Source organism: Rhinolophus sinicus, chromosome 2 (genome assembly GCF_057876585.1).
Source record: "Rhinolophus sinicus isolate RSI-liver-muscle chromosome 2, RSI-T2T, whole genome shotgun sequence".
Taxonomy (NCBI): Eukaryota; Metazoa; Chordata; class Mammalia; order Chiroptera; family Rhinolophidae; genus Rhinolophus; species Rhinolophus sinicus.
Genome location: NC_142502.1, coordinates 35,633,356 through 35,656,107, shown reverse-complemented (window position 1 = coordinate 35,656,107; position 22,752 = coordinate 35,633,356). Strand labels below are relative to the sequence as shown.

General features: G+C 34.4%; 1 protein-coding gene across 16 annotated transcripts in view; it reads right to left on the bottom strand.

Moving 5' to 3' along the window:
* TRDN (triadin) overlaps window positions 1-22,752 on the bottom strand; it is a 340,918-nt gene that overhangs the window by 98,967 nt on the left and 219,199 nt on the right. For 15 of the 16 annotated variants that reach the window (XR_016020187.1, XM_088795483.1, XM_074333512.2 and 12 more), the window contains 2 exons: window positions 9,915-9,962; window positions 584-631 (listed from right to left, as the gene is read on the bottom strand). Coding sequence is in view for 15 of the 16 variants with exons in the window: in XM_088795483.1 (XP_088651609.1) it covers window positions 584-631; window positions 9,915-9,962 (96 nt within the window). In the remaining variant the exon portion in view is untranslated. Of the gene's footprint in view, window positions 1-208; window positions 632-9,914; window positions 9,963-22,752 lie in introns of those variants that run through there. The other variant, XM_088795484.1, reaches the window with a different exon arrangement.

The window sequence follows — 22,752 nt, the reverse complement described above, 5'->3', positions numbered from 1 at the left end:
ATAATTATTATAAAGTTGCATAAATAAAAATAAAATACATCATTTATAGCATTATGATTTATAAAATTAAAATTTCAGACCTCTTGGGAGAACAAATTGCTGAAGTCATAATGTAAACTCCAAATAACTTATTTTGTTGTTTTCCCCTTTCATTTTAACTATTACATATTATTTCCAAGTAATAGAAATTGTTTTTGCATACGTAGAATTGTGTTATCCATCTTTATTTGTTAAACTTTTGATCAGGTGTTGTTCAAACCACAAACCAAACAGAAGAATATCTACCAGTTGCCCTGGATCATTTCCTTATTCCCAACCATCTTCAGCATTTCTCCTGATGTAATTAAGCAGTCTGCAGAGTTTTCCTGTTCTGAACTTATATTCAAAGTTTAGTTATACAACAGAACAAAAACCCAAATCGCTGCCTCACATTCTCCCTGGCACAGAGAAAAACATGCGAGGACAGTGATAGAGCAACAGATTTAAAGGTTATTGTCTTCCGCCTGTCTGAATCCAGTGCTTTCCTCCTCATGTTGGTGTCTTTCTAAAGAAGATAATGTCAACCTCCTTCATTTTTTTTTACCTTGCTCCACTGTCTTGGTTGTTTTCTGTTCCTTCTTTCCAGGTACAGCTGCAAAGCAGAGATAAGGTTTAAATAAAACTTCCTGATGGAACCGTAGCTTCTGCTCAAAAAAACATTTTTAACTCATTCAATGCCAAATATTTCTTTGAAACAAGATATTTTAAAGCTTTTGCAACATTTTTTTTTATTTCTCTATAATCCAATTGGAATCTATTTTAAATCTAATCTTATAAAATTAGAGAAAATCACTTGCCTTTTTCTGACCCTTTTTTTGTACTCTATTATACTTTATTTTTTTATTTATTTTTTTCCTTTAAATTTAAGTGAAGTTACATAAGATTTCAGGTGTACCATTCTGTAATTCATTATCTATATCTCACATTGTGTGTTCACCACCCAGAGTCAGTTCTCTTTCCATTACCATATATTTGACCCCATTTACCCTCTTCTAGAGCCCCACTCCTCCCCAGCCCCCTTACCCTCTGGTAACCCCTAAACTATTGTCTATGTCTATGAGTTTTTGTTCTTTCAGTTGTTTGTCTTGTTCTTTTGTTGTTTTCGGTGAAAACCACATATCAGTTAAATTATATGGTTCTCTACTTTTTCTGTCTGACTTATTTTGCTTAGCATTATAATCTCAAGATCCATCCATGTTGTCACAAATTGTCCTATTTCATCTTTTCTTACCACTGACTAGTATTTCATTGTGTATATATACCACAACTTCTTTATCCATTCATCTATTGAAGGACATTTTGGTTGTTTCCATGTCTTGGCCACCATAAATAAAGCTGCAATAAACATTGGAGCACACTTGTCTTTGTGTATAAATGTTTTCACATCTTTTGGGTAGATACCCAGGAGAGGGATTGCTGGGTCATATTGTAATTCTGTTCATAATTTTTTGAGGAACCTCCACACTGCCTTCCATAGTTGCTGCACCAGTCTGCATTCCCACCAACAGTGTATGAGGGTTCCTTTTTCTCCACAGCCTCTCCAATACTTACTATTTGTTTTGTTGATGACAGCCATTCTAACAGGTGTGAGGTGATATCTTATTGTGGTATTTATTTGCATTTCTCTGATGATGAGTGATGTTGAGGATTTTTTCATATGTCTTTTTGCCATTTGTATGTCCTCTTTGGAGAAATGTCTCTTCAGATCCTCTGCACGTTTTTAATTGGGTGGTTTGTTTTTTGGTTGTTGAGTTGGATGAGTTCCTTATTATGGATATTAGCCCCTTATTAGAGGCACTGTTTGCAAAAATCTTCTCCCATTCAATTAGTTGCCTCTTTATTTTGTCGATGGTTTCTTTTGCTTTTTGTGCAGAAGCTTTTAAGTTGCATATAGTCCTATTCATTTATTTTAGCTTTTACTTCCCTTGCCTTTGGAGTCAAATTCATAAAATGTTCTTTGAACCCAAGGTCCATAAGTTTAGTACCTATGTTTTCTTCTATGCAGTTTATTGTTTCCGATCTTATGCTTAAGTCTGATCCATTTTATTCTACTTTGTTCTTTCCTACTCTGCTTTGATAAACAAGCTCTATAAAGAATTTCACTTGACAAGACTATGATTAATTGACTTACATTCCAGATTATTGCTGCAGTCATTTAGCGTCTTGAAAATGTCAACTATATGCTCCTTTAAATTCAAGCTTAATATAATTTAATCAACTGAAAGGACAGTGTAGTCCTATACTTGAGATTCGTTTAAATATTAAATGAAGTCATACCAAATCACAGGTAACCAAAAGAGAAATAAGATTATCATTCAGGTGCTTTTTCCCATAAACTATGATTTCTCTGAGACTTATAGGTCAGTAGAATATTCACTGTTTACCTATTTATACATCAAAATAGTAGAAATGATTCACACAAAATCAATGCACCCCGCTGAAGTAACCAATTTAAGTAAAGATCTTCAGAGGATACTGCAACTATTAGATGGAGGAATAATGGGGAACTGAATATTGCCATTACACCCAAGTATCACACCACAGAGTTACAAGGGAAAAAGTGCAACTTGAAATGAAGAAACATGGTTGTCACTAACCTGACCCACTGATGAAACTTAGAATCATTCTTTCATAACAGGACATCCAGACATTCTATGCTTTCTAATTATATGTGTTGTGATGTATATAATATCACTTCTGAAGTATTTTTGCCAAAACATTCAACTGGAACCCAGTTAAGCCAAAGATTTAGCTTTCAGTTTAATCAAGTAAAAGATATAGAGAAGTATATTTAATAGTATTCCCAAGAACAATAAGAGCAATAAAGAATGTCTACAGTGTATGTGGCCATGATTTTTTTTTCAAAAGTTAATGTCATGAATGAGAGAGAGAGAGAACGAGAGGGAGAAGGAGAAAGAGAGGGAGAGGGAGAGAGAAGATGACTTTTATTTTTACAGAAAACTTGTTAAATTCACTCATTAGGTATAATAGTTCATCTGTAGATTCTTTTGAATTTTTCAAGTAGATAATTTCATCTGTAAGTAATGTGTTTTATTTCTTATTTTCTATTCTTATACCTTCTACTTCTTCTTCTCACCTTATTCCTCTGGCTACAATATGTAATAGAAGTGGTGATAGCAGACATTTGTGTCTTGTTCTAATTGTCAGGAGGAAACCATCTCACTTTTCTCCATGAGTATATTTGCTAATGTTTTTAAAATATATTTTAACAGATTAAGGAAGTTTCTTTCTACTCTAGTGATGAATTATAGCAAATGAAAGTAGATACATTTATTTATTCATCTTATTCTATTATTCTGGTTAATTACACTGATTTTTTTTTGGAAATTGTATTCCTGGAATAAATATAACTTGGTTGCATTTTATCTTCCACATATATTATCAGACTTGATCTGCTCAGTTCTATGCCTCTATATTCACAAGAAAAGTTAGCTATATGGTTCCTTTTTCAGTTCCTGTTAGGTTTTGGTATCAAGGTTATTCCAATTCTATAAAATATGTGAATGTTTTCTCTTTTTCAATGCCTGGAAGGTTTGGTGCAAGATTGGTGTTAACTTTTCTTGATGTTTGAAAGAATTCACCAATGAAACCATCTGGCTAAAATTTTCTTTGGGGAAGAATTATATCAATTTAAATATCAATTTAACTAAAATTTTAGAAAATGTTTCTGTTTTTTATTATCTGTAAAATCTGTAATCATGCCATCTTTTATTTTCTGATATTGATGTTTTGTGCCTCCTCTCTTTTTTCTTCAGTTTTTATAAGGGCTTATCAATTTTATCAGATTTTATAGAGAATCTAATTTTGATTTTGTTGCTTTTCCTATTGTACATTTTAATTTCTATTTAATTTGTTTTGCTCTGACAGTTTTAATTTCCCTTCCTTCTACTTTCTACTTTTTCTGGGTTTAATATTCTGTTATATGTGTATATATATATATATATATATATATATATATATATATATTTCCCAGATATTTGATTTTCAGCCTTTTTCTTTTTTAATGACTATCTTTAAAGAGTATACATTTCACTCCAAATATTATTTGCTGCCTCCCAGTTTTCAATGTAATGTTTTCATTATATATTAGTTCAAAATATTTCTAAAATTCCACTGTTGCTTTTTATTTGACCCAAGAGATATTTAGATATATATTGCTTACATTTCTCCCACTATCTAACATTGTTTCCAACATAGCAAGTAATTGATATATATTTGTTTCGTGATTAAATCTATTAATTAACAAATGTGATATTTTGACAATAAATATTCTGAAGTGTGTAAGAGAGAAAAGAGATCAGTTTTGGTGTTAGTGGTTTTACTGGAAGAGGAGAAATTTTAGGTGTAGCCAATAGTGAAGAAAGACAAAGGAGCAGAGAAGCCTTAGGTGGACCTTGAGGGAAGTGAACAAGTTTAGCTGGGGCAGAGGCTCCCCAAAGAAGAGATACAAAGGAATCTGAAAATAGAAGATGGGGCCAATTGTAGAAGGCCTTGAATTCCAAACTAAAAAGTTAGACAGTATTATGTATGTTTTAAACAGATAGTAAGATGTGCAGTATATTAATCTTCTCTATGAATGCTCTCTCTCAAATTAATGTGGAAATAAAACACTGAAAACTTGTGATTATAACAGAATCCTGTGTATACAGTCTTATTTGTAATTTTTTTATTTAGAAAACTCATTAAATATTGCACAGGAAATATGTTTTTTTCAATTATTTCATTATAATCTTCTGAAGAGTAAATAAATGTCTTTCAGAAAACAAGGGGAATGTGACTTAAACAGAAACACCAAGATTTTTTGTTTTTCAATGATGAGTTCATAATTCCTTGCACTCATATTAAGTAAAGAAGGCTAGTTCTCTAACAGCACCACCTTTTGTTACTCATAAAAGGTCACTGAAAATGCTGATTATCTATACAGAAAAGGAGACATTTTGCACAAAATAACGATACTTTCATTTCTGGTTCTGATGTAAAATTCATTAAACCTAGTTTTATGAAGAGTAAAGTTTAGGAATAAACAGCTCATATAGGTGGATTTTCTAACTACCTAGAATCAAAAGAAGACCTTAATCAATTTCTCTTTCAACACCACAGGGTCCCTGAAACCTCCTTTGGTGCTAAGAGAGAAAATAAAAAGGAAAAAATCCTTTCATTCTACATTTGGAGGTTTACTTTAAGGGGGAAAATAATGTGCATTGCACTTCTTCAGAGCTCTCAACTAAAGTGAAGAAAACAAAGCAGCTAACATTCTTAGAAAGTAACTCTGGATTGGGGATAACCCTGAGATAAATTAGGGGATGAAGAAATTGGTTTTCTATAGTCCCAGGCTTTTATTTCACTATTTGCCCTCTCAATTTTCCTTGGGAACCCAATTCCCCCATACAATTCTCTCTCTCCTTTCTTGCCTCTCAACACCACTCGTATGTCCATTAGCAGTGGGGCTTGTACCTGGGCAGCGAGGCTTATGTGGAGGTGGGTATGTTAAAATACTGGGAAAGAAGTGAGGAGAGGTAAGGAAATATTGTGAAGTTTGAAATCTCATCCATATGATACATACATTACTTGTAGGATGTAGACCTTATAGCTTTAGATGAAAAATTATTTCCAAGGATATAAGAATGCAGTGTTACCTGCCCAAAGGTTATTTCCTGGAGATGTCAATGACTGAAACAATAGAATATATCACTGACTATGGAAGAAAAAAGTTTAAATGCACAGGGTCCTTAGATCTATAATATATTATGGTGGAGAGACAGGAAAGAGAGTCTTCTCATCATTTTTCAGATGATGCTAAGTATTTAGTCTTTTCACAAGGCCATCCTTTCCTGCTATCATCTTCCCTGAATGTTACTTATAGTATATTTGGAATTATAAAGAAAATAGTATTATTGTAGCATGCAGAACAAGAAAAGTCTGAAAATGAAGTTGAAAAGAGATATAAGAACAAGATCTTGGGGAAGTCTAACAAGGTCAGACAATTAAGTTCCTGAACTTGTTGCAACAATGTTGCTAACCTTTTTTTGACATCATTATGAATTTGTACCAACTGGACAAACAGTTCACCAAGTTTACTATTTGGAAGTGTTGAAAAGGCTGCGTGAAAAAGTTAGACAACCTGAACTTTTTGCCAACAATTCATGGCTCTTGCATCACAACAATGCACAACCTCACACAGCACGGTCTATGAGGGAGGTTTTAGCCAGTAAACAAGTAACTGTATTGGAACACCCTCCCTACTCACCTGAGCTGGCTCCCAATGACTTCCTTCTTTATCCAAAGGTAAAGGAAATATTGAATGGAAGACATTTTGATGACATTCAGGACATCAAGGGTAATACGACGAGAGCTCTGATGGCCATTCCAGAAAAAGAGTTCCAAAATTGCTTTGAAGGGTGGACTAGGCACTGGCATCGGTGCATAGCTCCCCAAGGGAAGTACTTCGGAGGTGACCATAGTGATATTCAGCAATGAGGTATGTAGCACTTTTTCTAGGATGCATTCGCAAACTTAATTGTCAGACCTCATATGTTGTTTTAACAAGTTTGGGCATTATCTTATGGAGAACTGGGAAAAAGAGAGTTTTAAATTAAGAGTGGTTTATTCAGTTTTATGACTTTGATAATTTACTTTTACTATTGTATGGGTTCTGGTAAAATGAATATTAGTGAAAAAAATAAAGACACAAGGACAGTGGTGAGATTGTTACAGAGGTTCAAATATAAGACAGTGAAGATTTAAATTAACATGAAAGTCATGTTTATGAATAGAGTAAATATATTCTAAACGTATTTAGCGGAGAACATCAGCAGAACTAGGAGATTCTTTGAATATCAGGTGAAGGAGAAAAAGAAAAATCAATCATCCCCAGATTTCTAGTGAGGTGAAGAGCAGATTGTGGATTGACCAATGATAATGAAATGCAACAAGGGAATGAGGAGTTTAGGTGAAGACAGGTTCCATTTGAAGGTGATTATTGGTCATTTGAACATACAAAGCTGAAATTTCCTGGGAACATCTTTTCACAGAGAAGTCCTGAAATGATGACATAGAATTGAGAATCTTCAGAATACACAGGGCAACAGATATAGCTCACAAAGAGAGGTTATAGAATGAGAAGTTCAGAAGATTCACAGTGGATTCTGGGAACATCAATAATTAAGGTGCAGTAAAGAAAAAGAAAGACACAAAGGAAAGTCAGAAATAAACATCAGAGAATATGGGGAAAACCAGGAAACTATGTTGTCATGAGAACCCCAAAAGTTGAGAAGCTTAGAGAAAAGACAAAGTGGTAAATGCAACTCAGAAATCTAGTAACATGATGACTGGAATGGTTCCATTCATTCAGCAACGATAATGTCACCAGCATTAGCAAGAGTATCAGTGGCACAGTAGGGACAAAATCATCATCTTCATGGGAAATGAGGAGGGATATTAGCACTCCAACATTCAGAAGACTAATACGTGAAGAAGACAAAATTTTAGAGAGATTAAATCAAGAATAAGTAATTTTGAAGCTAAGAATAATATTTTCAAAAGGAGGAACAAAGCCAAAAATGAGAAAGAGGATGATGCCACAAAACAGCATGGATGACTGATTAAGGAGGACACAACTGGAGAAAAGGGTCTTCAAGAGAGGGATAAACACTTTACCTTTAAGATTAAAAGAGAGATGGATATAGATTAAAGAAGAACCCCAAGCTACTTTTCTATTTCTCCTTTTATTCCTAGCCAACTTTCTTCAGCATCATTGCCTGTATCTTTCATTTCCTCTTCCCTCATTCAATTTGTCATCCTTTACCATCTACTTGGGCCACTGCCCTGAAAATTCTCTTCTGAAAATCATTAATAACTATTTAGTTGATAAATCCAAAGTCTTGGTGACCACCACCTTGTGATTGAAATAATTTATTTTCATGTGGTTAATATGACATTATAAACAATTTCATCTTTTATTTTTTTTTTTTTTAAACTGACCTTTCTAATTACTTTTTCTGGTTATTCTTTTTGACTCTGCTTGCTCTTCTTCCTCCCAATGTTCCCTAGCATTCCACCCCAGGCCTGTTCTCTCTCTAGGTTATCTCTTCATGACAAGCTCATAGACTCTTACTGTTTCCATTATTAACCTCATGCAGAGGACACCCACATATACTAAGTATCTAAAATGTAATTCTAGATGAAACCCATATACTGCTATTTGGACACTCAACTGGTCTTATTCTTTGCTACAGGATTTGAATACTTCTTTTTCTCACTTTTGTTATTATATCACTGCATTATCAATATGCTGGCCTTATATTCACTCACTGGGTCCCTGTAACCGGATGTCTATCCCAGATTAATTACTTTCTCTAAATTTATATATAGACCCTTAGTCTTTTCATAATGACATGGTGTTATCCATAAGCGACCAGGTTTTATCAACATTCCAATTAATGCCAACAAGCAAAACTGATTTCAGAATAAGACACCAAAAAAGGAAGAGACATAATAATACGGACTTCTGATAAATTTGTAGTTCTGTTACTTATTGACACCTAGCAAAAGATATCTATGAAACGTGATCACTTACATCAAAAATGACATCACAAATATTAGGTTATCAGGAAGAGAAAGAACTAGGAAACAAATTTTATTCAACAACTCAGTAACTTCTAATTAAACATTACCTTATAGTACAGCCTATATTTTCCTTTAAGTAACCTTTCTCTAATTTGTGTCTTTCTTATACATACATACATATGTGTATGCTAATTTATATGTTAATTTATGTATCAATTAATATATATTAATTTATATTATAATTTATTAACTAACATATATTTATATTATATTAATTTATATCCATGTATTCATTTATATTCACATATATAAATTGCTTGGATTTGAGCATGTGGATATGTGTCATAAATATTTTATATCTCACTAAAGTCCTGATATACGTTCTCTTTATAAAGCATATGCAATAAGATATTTTTTTTTTTAGCAGAAAAATATTAAGCCATTTTAGTGGAATATGTGTGAAGGGGTATATGTGTAAATGTGTGTGTGTGTGTGCGTGTGTGTGTGTGTGTGTGTGTGTGTATACTGAGGATAGGTTTGTTAAATTGTCTTTTGAGATACTTCCAAAGACATCGGATATGTTACTGATTTCATCTCTATTTGTAAAATAGAACTACAAATTTCAGAATTGTTCCAGTTAATTTTAATTGGGAATATGTAAAACTTTTCACCATGCTGATTATTTTAAATTTATATTAATGTTCTTAAAAATATTCTTTAAACTGTCTCCAATATTCACATGAGTAGTTATTTCTGACTAGACATAACAAGAGAAATCGCTTTGAAAACTTACATTTCAAACTTCACAATATGTTTCTTAAAGCAAAATGTTCCTAATGAGCATTCCAAGGAACACATTTCCTAATTTGATATTATTCTTGTACAAAATGAACATTGTTCATGTAAGTTCCACTAGTCAGTTTTATCTGTTCGAGCCCTAACACTTAAGGCAGTATACTGACGTTGCATGCTCTCCAGGTGACTGGGATTCTACTGAACTTGTGCAACTGCATTTCTTCAATTTTTCAAAAACTAACTTGCAGTTGAACTGCAATTACTAGTTTTAGTTTATGGCCTTAAATGAATAAAACCATTGCCATTAGAGCACTGAAGACAAAGCCTTGTTAATATAGATACTATAAATCTTGTGTAAAGTGGGCTTGTTTCCATAGAAATGACATAGTAAAATCAATAGAGCTCTTCTATAAGCACTAAACAATACAGTAGGTTAGAAACTTTTGCAGACATACGTTTTAGTCATGACAACTTTTTATTTAAGCTGAATTTACCTTTTTTAGTTGAGGCAGCACCAACCTCTTCCTTGGCTCGATCAGTTTCTGCAGATTCAGACATTAAAGAATTAGAAATTAATATCAGAAATGCCAGGTCGATATCTTACAGCATTGTAAGTCAGACAAGACAAAAACTGTCTGAAAGATAAAATATAAGTGGCAGCTGAGAGCAAAGCAAGCAGCACAGAAAACCAAACTATGAAGTGCTTGTATTTTACTTTTAACTAATGAACTTCCTTAAATCGTTATACAGAAACTCTCTTCCAAGATACAACTATGAGGTATTAAAATTTTATGCTTATATAAGTAGTGACCATAAAAGAAGTTGGCTTATTTCCCAAAATACACTGGAATACTAATTTATTAGTTTATATTCAAATATAAAATGATATATGAGTTACGGAGAAGGGGGCTTGAAAGGTCTTCTTTGTTTGTTTAACCTTTAATTATGAGAATAGCAAGCAGTATTTGACCACAATCAATTAGCTTTATGTCATAAAGGATTATCCATAATAGGAAAGTTCCATTTGAATATTGCTGAGAGAGAGAGAGAGAGAGAGAGAGAGAGAGAGAGAGAGAGAGAGAGAGAGAACAGAATATAATTAAAAAAGGCTAAAATGCCTTCTTGGAAAATAAGAAAGCTGCCCTTAAGACATAATCTGAAATGCTGGTCCTAGTACAAAATACTGGACTTGAAATCAAGGCTAATTAAAGTCAAAGTTTTCTCTCACCTACAGGAAAGAAGGAAAGTAAGAATGAGCTGGTGAATTTTTACCAGCATTCGCTTCCCTCCTCAAACTTCCAGCATTGTGCAGTGTAAAGGCAAGCTGCTGCTGGGCACTTTATAGAGAAAACAGCAGCAGACTAAGACTACCTCACCTTTTCACCACCTCACCAGCACATACAGCCCCTATTTGTCTTCTTTCCAGTCCCGAAGGAATATCAGTTTCTACTCCTATTTAATAACAATTCTTCCATTTTGGCACTGTATCCCATCTCCTTTTGCCTCATCAAGGCCTTTGTTCTTCCAAGTGTTGCTTTTATATGCTACCTCATCAGATTTTCACTACACAGATGCTATCACATCAGCTCAGAAACATAATATGTCATGCTTGATAACCTCAGACAACCACGTCCTTCACTTCCATAACGACTACACTTATTTCTCTGTGGTCCATCATAGCCTCCAGAAAGCTGCTACACTCAATGTCACCACTTTTATCTTCTCATTCTCTACTTTTAAAAACTCATTTAATTGTGAAAGATATACAAATAAAAGGTGTAAAGGAATATAACATATGTGCACATTTTAATGAATGGCAATAAAAAATGCCCATCTTTGAAACCCCTTATAGGCTTAAGAAATGCAATATTATCAAAGTTTGAAACCTCTTACTTGTCCTACTTTCACTGCATGACTCTGCCTTTTCGCAGAAGTATCAATGTCTTAAATTTAGTATTAATTATTTCCTTATTTTTCTATAAAGTGTTTATTACATGTATTTATCTCTAAACAAAGGTAAAGACTTTTATATAGATTGAATTACATTGTTTAATGATACAACGTTATATAAATTGAAGTATATTGTTTAATTTTGTGGTTTACTTCTTTCCAAACATTGCGCTGAGATACAGGTGTAAACTAGTTAAACAAGGAGGCCATTACACTGGGGGAGCTCTAGTGCTGTTGGTAGCCTATGAAAACAAACTGAAGCCAGAGTCAACTAAATTTTTCTAAAATCTGAGAAAATGAAACTCAAGAGCAACTACAGCAGCCGAATAATTAAGTTTTCTCAAATAAGGCAATTTATGTTATACGTAGACCATTTAAGTAACTTCTTTGCTTTGCTCCTCATCTTCTCTATAAAAACCTGTGCTCTATCACATGCCAGTGGAGTACGCCTAAACATTTTTCACGTTTGGTGTTGCCCTATTCAAATCATTGTTTGCTCAAATACACTGTTCAACTTTTTACAGCAATCATGTTGAGTAGCTGTGGTTGATTGATTTAACTGCTGTATAGTATTCCACTGTATACATATTCTACAAATTTTATATTTATTCTCCTTTCAATAGACACTAGGTCATGTTCAATTTTGTGCTATTATAAGTAATGTTGCTATGAACATTCATGTACATGTCTCCTTCTGCAATGTGCAAGGATTTTCTTAGAAGTGCAATGGTTATGTGATAGCAATGCTCATGTTCTACTTCTCTAGATAAAAGCCACATTTGTTTCCTAAAAATTTACATGCATACCAACAGTGTATACAATTTTCTATCACTTAATATCATCACCATCACCAGAATAATCATTTTCACCCATTTTTGGTCAATCTGGTGTTTGTAAAATAGTATCTTATTGTGGTTTTAAGTAAAATTGCATTATTACTAAGAAGTTGGACACCTTTTGAAATGTTAGTAGGCTACTAGTGCTTTTTTTTATCCTTGTTTATATCATTTAACCATTTTTTTCTGCCCATTGTTTTATCAAGTTCTTTATCTGTTGTCTTTTTATTTTTAGAGTAATTTATTTTTTTGCTGTTAGTCTCTTGTTACTTAAATGTGCTACAAATATCTTTCTCAAGTTTGTAGCTTGACTTTTATCTCTCTCTATTGTGTCTACGGATTAACTGAAGTTCTTAATTTTAATGTAATAAGATGTATCAGCTTTTTTATTTGTGGCTTGAATTAGATCGTTTTTAAATGCTACCATACTTCAAGAAAATATATAAATATATCTTCCTATACTTTCTTTCAAATTAATGCATTGTTTTGTATTAACCATTTAAGTCCCTGAAGCATATGGAAATGATTTTTTTGGAATTGTATGAAATAGAGATACATTTTTTTTTTTTTTTTTTTTGGTAATGAATACCATCTACCTCAGCAACATTTAAAAATAATCTATTATCTAGTTGTATGAAATGGCTACTCATTCTTATATCAGATTTTTGCTCAAGAGGGATGTTTTAGGTCCCTTCTCTTCCTGTCCTATGGGAAAATGTATTTAGTTCTGCACCAATACCATTCTACCCTTTAAAACACAATGTAAGGACATCATTTTATTACTAAGACTTGTAACACATGGTACTAGTCTCAATAGTCATACTTTATAGAGCTATTTTGCTGCATTCATTATTATACTTTCCTAATGCCAAAATTTGTTCCTGATTTCATGTTTGAAATCCTCTCCTCCTCCTTCCTCATGTCTAAACTGAACTCAGATTCTACTTTGGCTAGTACTCATCTATCTAGCTTGGATCTTTTTGAATTGTCTTGGTGAATATTCTTGAGCTTTGAACCATGGCATTTTCCAATTGGGGTTGTCACCAAGGATACCAACTTTGGCTTTATACATAGGATTAAACAAGAAGCATATCTTTCCCTATGGCCCAAGTCAGTCCCAGGTCTCTCACATTCTACATTTCCTAGTGCTGAAATCTCCCAAATACATCATCTGACACTGTTTACTATTTGGAGTTCATTCTGTCAGCATCATCTGTAATTTGGGTCATGATCATATAATTTATTATCCAAACCACGCAAGTGAAAGGAAGTGCTTTAATAATTATTATGGAATAATATCAGTAAACCAAGGCTGTCCTAAGGGACTGATGTACATGGTCATACTTGTCATGAAATTTGTGGTCTAGACACACCTGATTTGATATCAGGACTACTGATTCAAGCCCATAAATGTTTTCCCACAGTAATTTTCATGACAGAATATTTAAATTGAGTCCAAAAAGCCTGTTACTCTTCTAACAAATATAAATTGTCCACATATGTTCTTCTACTACTATATAACTGAATTCAATTATTGTAAAATTCTGCATACTGACTTCTCCTGGATGATCCTGAAATGTACATCAAGTGATAGACATTTGACTCACACATTTAAGTTGAAATGTAGTTAACATGATGAACATTGTTAGGCTTGGTGGCTGAACATACCATGAAATCTAGTGGAGTGCTAAAATATAGGGATGGAAAATGCCCACCTGTTGCCATTTCATATGAATTTAGGCCCACAATTAAAAATGACTATAATTTGGCTCTGATGCCATCCTTGGTGACTTTTTTCCTCAAAATTCAAACTGACTATTGGATGGTTGAACATGTACATGAAATACATGATCAGAGTCCCATGGTCCTTGATATGGAATGAAGTGATACATTTCGGTGCTTCCCAAGGTCTTAAGGAACACTAGTCTTTGAAATTTTTTTTTTTTTAAAAGGGTGATGTGGTCAAATATATTCATTAAGCATTGCCTACTACATCCCATCTTGAAGATTCACCAAGGAGAGTGTGAAAGATTTGAGATGCCCTGGAGTCTAAAAGTCTACTTGTTTGGTCCTCTTCCTACTTGGAAATGACTAATCATATTGTTGACTCCTATGTCACCATCCAATGTGGACAGAAGTAGGTGCATGGGATTGGAGGAAAGAGAATTGGATGTGTTGAGGCATTTTTGTATGCACTATGATAAAGGAATCTGTGTTTCATAATTTGTAAATCTAGGTTTGGCATCCGTGTTTGGTCCAAAGCACTCTTCCTCCATCTACATAGTACTTGGCACATAATGTTATATGTGGAAGCATTAAGGCCCCACGTTAGTATTACATGACTGAATTTGAAAGTTTTCCTATTTCAAGTTTATGGTACCATGAGACCCTCCACTCTGAACTCATACATTTTCCAAGCTTTTCTGTGTCTTCCAGTTTTTTTGCTATGGGAATTTGGCCTCTTCCTGAAGAGACCCAGAGTAAATCATTTCACACTACAAACTCAAGCCACATGCTAGTTATTCCCTTTAAGCATGAGCTAATGACAAATTACCTTTCACTTTTTCCATGGACTTGCTTTAACCCAGTCAATCTTACCTATCCTTTTTTAATTTAATACTATGGGATTGCATCACAAACACATTTAACGTTGCTAATTAAACTATAAATCTCACTTTTTCATTTGTTCTCATAATTTAAGATAATGTAAATGAATATCCTGAATGTTAAGGTTATATACACAAAATTATGTGTACCTTAATAAGTGGGTGATTTAAGGAATTTTAAGAGTATTTGTAATGACACACAATTTTTACCTTAGGCATTAACTTTACAAACAGCTTACTGCATATAGAAGCTATGTTAAAAAAAAAAAAAAAAATCTATTGTATTGTTTCAAGGACAAAAAAGAAATAGTTCTCTGTTGGGGAAATGGCCTGTTACATTGTTAGCAGAGACTTCAAACAATTTATGAATTATCTCTAATAATTCATATTGAGGGATAATTCCCATGCCTAGTGCAAATCTGTCAAGCATACAGGCAATTGCATATTAATTCTTTTAAAACTTTTATATTGGGTCAGATGATTTGGCAACCTAATTTATTAATTTACTGCAAAAGATGCTGATCTCTTCAGAACTTGATTTGACATTCTGTTACATAGATAGAGGAATTTACAAGGCTTTTTAAAATTACAAATGAAATTTTTATCTGCATATTATGTTTTTTATGAAGAAAATGTTCATTTTCAGAGGAATTTTCAATCTAAAGTTCTCTACTAGTGCTGCAGAATTATCAGTTTTGCATTACATATTTTCCTGATTATGCATTTCAACAAACTATTTGCATACTAAAGATTCCATAGAATTCCAATCAGATTTTTATTCATCAAAAATTTAAATTCATATTAAACCTCTCTTTCAAACTGCTATGTCTATGTGAACATTTCCAACAGCAATTTTTTAAAAGACATTTCCAACAAGCTACTCAATATTATATTTCCAATTTTTCTCTGATACATCCACCAGTGATACACTCTGTCTCAAAATCCTAGTACTAAATAAAACATGAATTTGTTTTATGTATCAGTACAATCATTAATAGTTAAGGCACTCTAATCCAGAAGAAAAATACAAACGTATTACATCATGCATACAACTGAGGTTTAACCATAAATCCTATATACAAACATTAGAGAAGTTAAAGTACATTTTTTTCTAAAATCAAATACATGCAATCATGCCAAATATTTTTTATTAATGACAATCTGTTAGGTACTTTAGTTAATCAAGAAATACTGACAAAAACAAAACAAAACATCACGTGTCCCTAAGTGGATTGTCAAAGCTACTGTTGATACACATGCCATGGTATAGTTATCAATCAACATTTATTATCTGAGGACATAAACTTTAAAAGGAAGCTGTGACATTACAATGGTAATAGTTAATAAAATTGTTGGGGGTTTCATTTTATTAATGACACAATTACTTTTACTGGTAGACAAATTATGCTGCCTACTGGTTTGATCCAATGATTAATCATTAGGAATATTAAGTCTGCTGTGTTTAAGAGACTGAAGAGATCACTTAACATTCTGAAAAATGGGGAAAAATAGAAACAACTCAAACAGGGGTTATGGTCTGGACAAATCGATATTTAAAAGTAAAAAATCGATAGACACATTTTAATAAGAACGTATTCACAGAAAATATAAGGTTAAATAATTATGCATGTTATTTCAACACAACATATAATCATAGCAAGAAACGCTTCTTAAGCCAAACTTAAAAACTAGCATTAGCAGACATTTTGGTCAAATAGCAAAGTAGGTAAACACTGTGTTTACTTGCTCTCATGACCTATCAAAATTACAAGTAAACTGCAGAACAACCATCATTGAGAATTTCCTGAAGCCTAGATAAAACAAAGCCCTAGAACTAAGGAAATACAGAAGAAGCCACCTAATGACTTGTAGGAGGGGCAGAGATACAGAACAGGGAGGGATATCTCAGTTGGGAGGGATATCTCAGTTGCAGTGGTCCCTCCACACCCAAGGAGTGAGGGGTCACAGACCCACAGTAGGCTCCCCAGCCAAGAGTTTCAGTGCCAGGGAGAGAAGTCCCCATAACTCTGGCTGTGAAAACCAGCAGAGATTATGGCTGAGAGAGACAAGGGCAGTTGCAGTCCTGGCAATCCTCATAAAGGGCCCACACATGGAATTGCTTGCTGACAGACTCATTAGCTCTGAGCTCCATTGCTGGGGCAGCATCTCGAAAGCCACCAGGGACATAGGGGGAGAAACAGAGTTGTCTGACTTCAGGGCAAAGGCTGGAGGGGTAGCTTTCTTATGGATGAAGGAACTGGCTGAAACCATTGTTTCTTTGTTGAACCCTTGCCTTTCCCTGCATGCAGACATAGGCAGACACCATATTTGAGTCGATGTTGCCTTACAGCTGCCAAACCATTTATTCCCCCACTCTCTTCCCAGGATTTCACAAGGGAGTGCCTCAGCAAACTGAAGCCTGATGGAGAGATATCAGAAAAACTCCTTTGAGGGGAAGTCTCAGCAAACTGAGATCCGATGGAATTATATCGGTCCCTACCCTTCAATGGATTCCGTGGAGATGTGAGTGTGTGAAGGCAAAGTTCAGGATGGAACACAATGGGAACTTTCGGAAAAACAGCCAGCAGGCTACTAACACACAGATCTTGAGATTAACAATCTTTTACCTCTTTAGAAGTTTACCAATAAAAACTACATGTTAGCCCGATTCTGGGTTCAGTCCCTGAAGCTGTTTTCCTTGGCTCCGCAGTCTTGCACTTTATTCATGGCTACTGTCTTTTCTTACCCCTGTGCCACCCTTCTCCCTCCCCACAACCCTCATTGTGTGGGACAAGACAAGTCTCCATCAACCTCGTTAACACTGTTAGTTCACTTACCCTAGTGACTCCCTGAGACCCCACCCCACCCAATTTTGGACACACCCAAGCAGATTCCAGTGGCTTTTCCATAGAAACAGCCTGTCTTGGCTCATGCTTCAAACTTTCCCCAAATTTCTCAAAGGTTCACAAAACCCAAGCAGCAGAATCTGGCTTCAGCATGTCCTGTACCTCTGCCTAGCAGCCCTAAGCCCCAGCACGGGAGCTCAGTTTGTGGCTTGTCCTCTTGAGGCACCTCCAGGCCCAACACAGGTGGTAGCCACATGTGGATTGCTTTGTGACACATGCCAGGTGGCTCTGGGCATGGCACAGCCTGTGGCTAAACTTGGCTTGGCCCCTTCCAGGAATCCCTGATAACCAGTATCCCTGGAATTCAGCTTCAGACCAAGCCAGACATCACTGGCACCCTTCCAAGGACAACACACCCAAAGGGTGGATTGGGCAGGCAATTCACTTCGCTAAAGTGAATCCTGTTCTGTAGGGTCAGACCCTTCACAGCAACTCCTCCACTGTAGTCACAGGGAGCCCTCAAAACCAATCAATCTGAGCATCAATCCCTCACATTGACATACAAAGAGCAACCAAGGCTCAACAACAACAGAAGGCACAGAAAAGCCACACAAGGGATATAGCATCCAGCTCAGGTGACCAGTAAGACTGTGCCACAGAGCCCCACAACACACCTGCTACATAAGATCACTCTACTAAGACCAGGTGACATATCAGCCCTACCTAATATATAGAAACAAATGCAGAGAGGCAGCCAAAAATGGGGACACAAAGAAACATGTTCCAAACAAAAGAACAGAAAGAAACTCAATGAAAAGAATGAACAAAATGGAGAAAAGCAATCTGCCAGATGCAGAGTTCAAAACACTAGTTCTAACAATACTCAATGAACTCAGAGACAACTTCACAGAGATCTAGAAAACATAATAAATAATGAGTCAGAAATAAAGAATACAATAATGTAGAATACATTAGAAGGACTCAACAGTAAATTAGATAAAGCAGAGGATCAAATCAGCGACTTAGAAGATAAGATAGCAGAAAATACCCAATTGGAACAGAAAAAGAAAACCAAACAAACAAAAAATTAACAAAATGATGATGGTTCAAGGGGTATCTGGGACATCAAGTGTACCAACATTTTCATCATAGGGATACCAGAAGGAGAAGAGAGAGAACAAGGAATTGAATACCTATTTGAAGAAATAATGACAGGGAACTTCCCTAACCTGGTGAAGAAAATAAATATACAAAACCAGGAAATGCAAAGATTCCTAGACAAGGTGAACCCAAAGAGGCCCACACCAAGAGACATCATAATTTAAATACCAAAGGTTAAAGACAAAGAAAGAATCTCAAAAGCAGCAAGAGAAAAGCAGTTATTTACCTGCAAGAGAGCTCTCATAAGACCATCAGCTGATTCCTCAACAGAAACTTTGCAGGCCAGAAGAGATTGGCAGGAAATATTCCAGGTGATGAAAAGTAAGGCCCTATAACTGAGACTACTCTACCCAGCAAAGCTAGCCTTTGGAATGGAAGGACAGGTAAAGAGCTTCTCCAACAAGAAAAAGATAAAGGAGTTCATGAACACAATACCAGAATTACAAGGAATCTTAGGGGACTTTCTTTAAGGAAAAAAAAAAACACACGAAAGATTAAAACTGTGAATAATAAAATGTCAATAACTACATATCTATCAGTAATTACTTTGAATGTTAATGGACTAAATGCTCCAATCAAAAGATAGGGTGGCTGAGTGGATAAGAAAACAAGACTCTTACATATGCTGCCTAGAAGAGACTTACTTCAGATCTAAAGACACACACAGACTGAAAATAAAGGGATGATAAAAGATATTTCATGAAACTGGAAATTAAAATAACAAAACAATCTGGGGTAGCAGCACTGTACCAGACAAAATAGACTTTAAAACAGAGACTATAATGACTGACAAAGAAGGGCCCTGTAATCCCACTTGTGGGTATTTATTTGAAGAAATCTGAAATGTTACTTTGAAGGGACGTGTGCATGGATATGTTCATTGCAGCACTGTTTACAATGGCTGAGATGTGGAGGCAGCCTGAATGTTCATCAATGAATGAATGGATAAAGAGGAGGTGTTACATACATAAATGGGAATTTTCTCGGCTATGAAAAGAAATGGGTTCTTGCCATCTGTGGTGGCATGGGTAGACCTGGAGGGAATTGTGCTGAGTGGAGTATGCCAGACAGAGAAAGACAGATATGATGCGATTTCAGTTATATGTGGAATCTAAAGAATGAAATGAACAAACTAACACAACAGAAATGAACTCATAGATACAGAGAATAGTTTGATGGTTGCCAGATGGGAGAGGGGTTGAGAGTGTGGGTGAAAAAAAGGAGAAGGGATTAAGAAGTACAAATTGGTTGTTACAAAGTCATCAAGTGGACATAGAGAACAGCATAAGAAATATAGTCAATAATATAGTAATAACTATGTATGGTGTCAGATGGGTACCAGATTTATCATGGGGATTGATAGGAGGGGTGGGGGGGCAGGGTGCATAAGGTGAAGAGATTAAGAAGGACAAATTGGTAGTTACAAAATAGTCATGGGGGTAAAGTAAGGCAGAGGGAATACAGTCAATACTATGGTAATAACTGAGTATAGTGCCAGGTGGGTCCTAGACTAGTCAGGGGATCACTTCTTAAATTATATAAATGTTTAACCACTATGCTGTACGTGTGAAATTAATATAAAATAATATTGAATGTCAATTGTAATTGAAAAATTTAAAAAGGAGGAGAAGGTGAAGGGGAATAAGAGGTTCAAATTTCCAGGTATAAAACCAATATGTCATGGGGATGTAATATACAGCATAGGGAATACAGTCAATAATATTATGATAACGTGGTACAGTGCCAGATGGTTGCTGGGCTTATCATGGTGATCACTTCTTTAGGTATATAAATGCTGAATAACTATTGTGTATACCTGAAACTAATATAATATTGTATGTTAGCTATATGTAATAAAAAGTCTTTTTAAAAATAGCATTAGTATTGTCTATAGCAGAAAACTTCAATGAATAAGCTGCCAAAATCAGCTCTTTTTGTTTTTTTTTTAGTTTTATTCAGCATACTTGTTTTAATTGTTTTTCACTTCACGTTGTTAAAGACAACAAATAATGAGGTGTAAATTAATACATGTCAGTATGTCTCTCTCTAGCATAATTTTAAAGTTATTTTCACTTTTCAAAATACCGTATTATAACTTTGGAAACTAAAGAAAAAATTAGCCCGAGGTTGAGAAAATACAACACTGTGCCATTTTCTTTGATATACTTTAAATATATGCCACAACTACAGATTTTTTTTTATATTCATATGTCTTTTTCCAACACAGAAAGCTCATTCACAGCTCATTCATTTTGTTTTCCATTCTAAATTATCTAAGAATCTGATCGTTTTCATATACAAGCCAATGAATTTCCTTAAAGTCTGTAAAATGGTATGAAAAAAATGAACTGGTAAATTATCCAATGGTTTCCGTTTTTAAAATAAAGATAATTATTGCTAAGCTGCTACAATATCATCAAACCCTGAAATGAACAAATAATGATCGTAAGCAACTTAAATTATTGTATTTTGTCAGGTTCAATACTAGACAACAATATTTAGCTATTAAAACTCTTAAAACTGATTATGCCCATAGTCATTCTGTTGTCTCTCCAGTTTCTGTTTCTAGGTTGCATGCTGTATTTTAGCTTTCTGCATATGTGCATAAGTGAGAATATGCATTATGGCCCACTTGTGGGAATGTTACACCTGAACAAATAGTCTCTTCTCTATAAGACAGACAAAAACGTGTCCTACCCAAAGGATAAGCAATATCAGTGTTAATGTGAAGTGGTGAAATGTGTGATTACGTATTTCATATTGTAAATGATTTGAAAGTCATTCATATTTAAAGTTTTTAAAAATGCAATTATCCTATTTGATATTTCTTGCCATTTGATAAACCATTATCAAGTTCCCACTATGCATCTGACATTATAAATAGGCATTCTGGGAATAAAGATATAAAAAAGCCATCCTTATTCTCCAACTTCTGACTATTTAAAGTGGGAAAAAGAAAAGTAACATGATTATAACAGTATATCAAATGTTTTTATAAAAGAAAGAAAATGATGCTATGAGAACTAGTTAGAGAGACACCTAAAGGGATTTGGGTTGTCTGTGGAAGTTTCACAAACTTGGAAGAAAAATAAACAGGGTTTCAAACCCGTGGTTGTCTGTAGTCTGTGGCAGGGGTAAGAGTATAGTTGAGCTATATTTGCATGGTTATTTAAATGGAAATAGCATTTACTCAATATTTAAATATAGTGAAATAGGAGGAACAACTAATAGATCTGAGGCTATAACCACTTGTATCTCACACCTGTCAGAACGGCTACTATCGATAAGACAAGAAATGATAAGTGTTGGAGAGGATGTGAAAAAAAGGGAACTCTCATACACCGCTGTGGGAAAGTAAATTGGTGCAGACTCCATGGAAAGCAGCATACAGGTTCCTGAACAAATTAAAAATAGTGCTACCATATGACCCAGCAATCCCTCTTTTGTTTCTCTACCCCAAACATTTGAAGATACTTATTCATAATAATATATGCACCCCTACATTCATTGCGGCATTATTCACAACAGCCAGACATGGAAACAACCTAAGTATCCTTTAATGGATGATTGGATAAACAAGATATGGCACATATATACCAATTTTTTTAAAAAGTTTCAGAAACTTTCACTTATTTTCATTTGAAACAACTAATACAGCAGGTTAAACGTCAGAAACCTTTTAGGAAAGGATATTAACTGCAATTTAGTCGTATGTATGTTTATTTATTTTTTTGTTTTGGTTGTCTAATTCTCAATTCAATTTTTCTATCATTAGAATAGAAATATATTGAGGTCAAAATCTACCTCTACTCTTCATTGCAACTCTCCTGAGTACTTAAGAAATGTCATTAACTAATATTTGGAATAGGGAGAGCATATTTGCTGGAGCTGATTTTTCCATATTTTAAAAGCAAAGCAATACCCAATGCATTT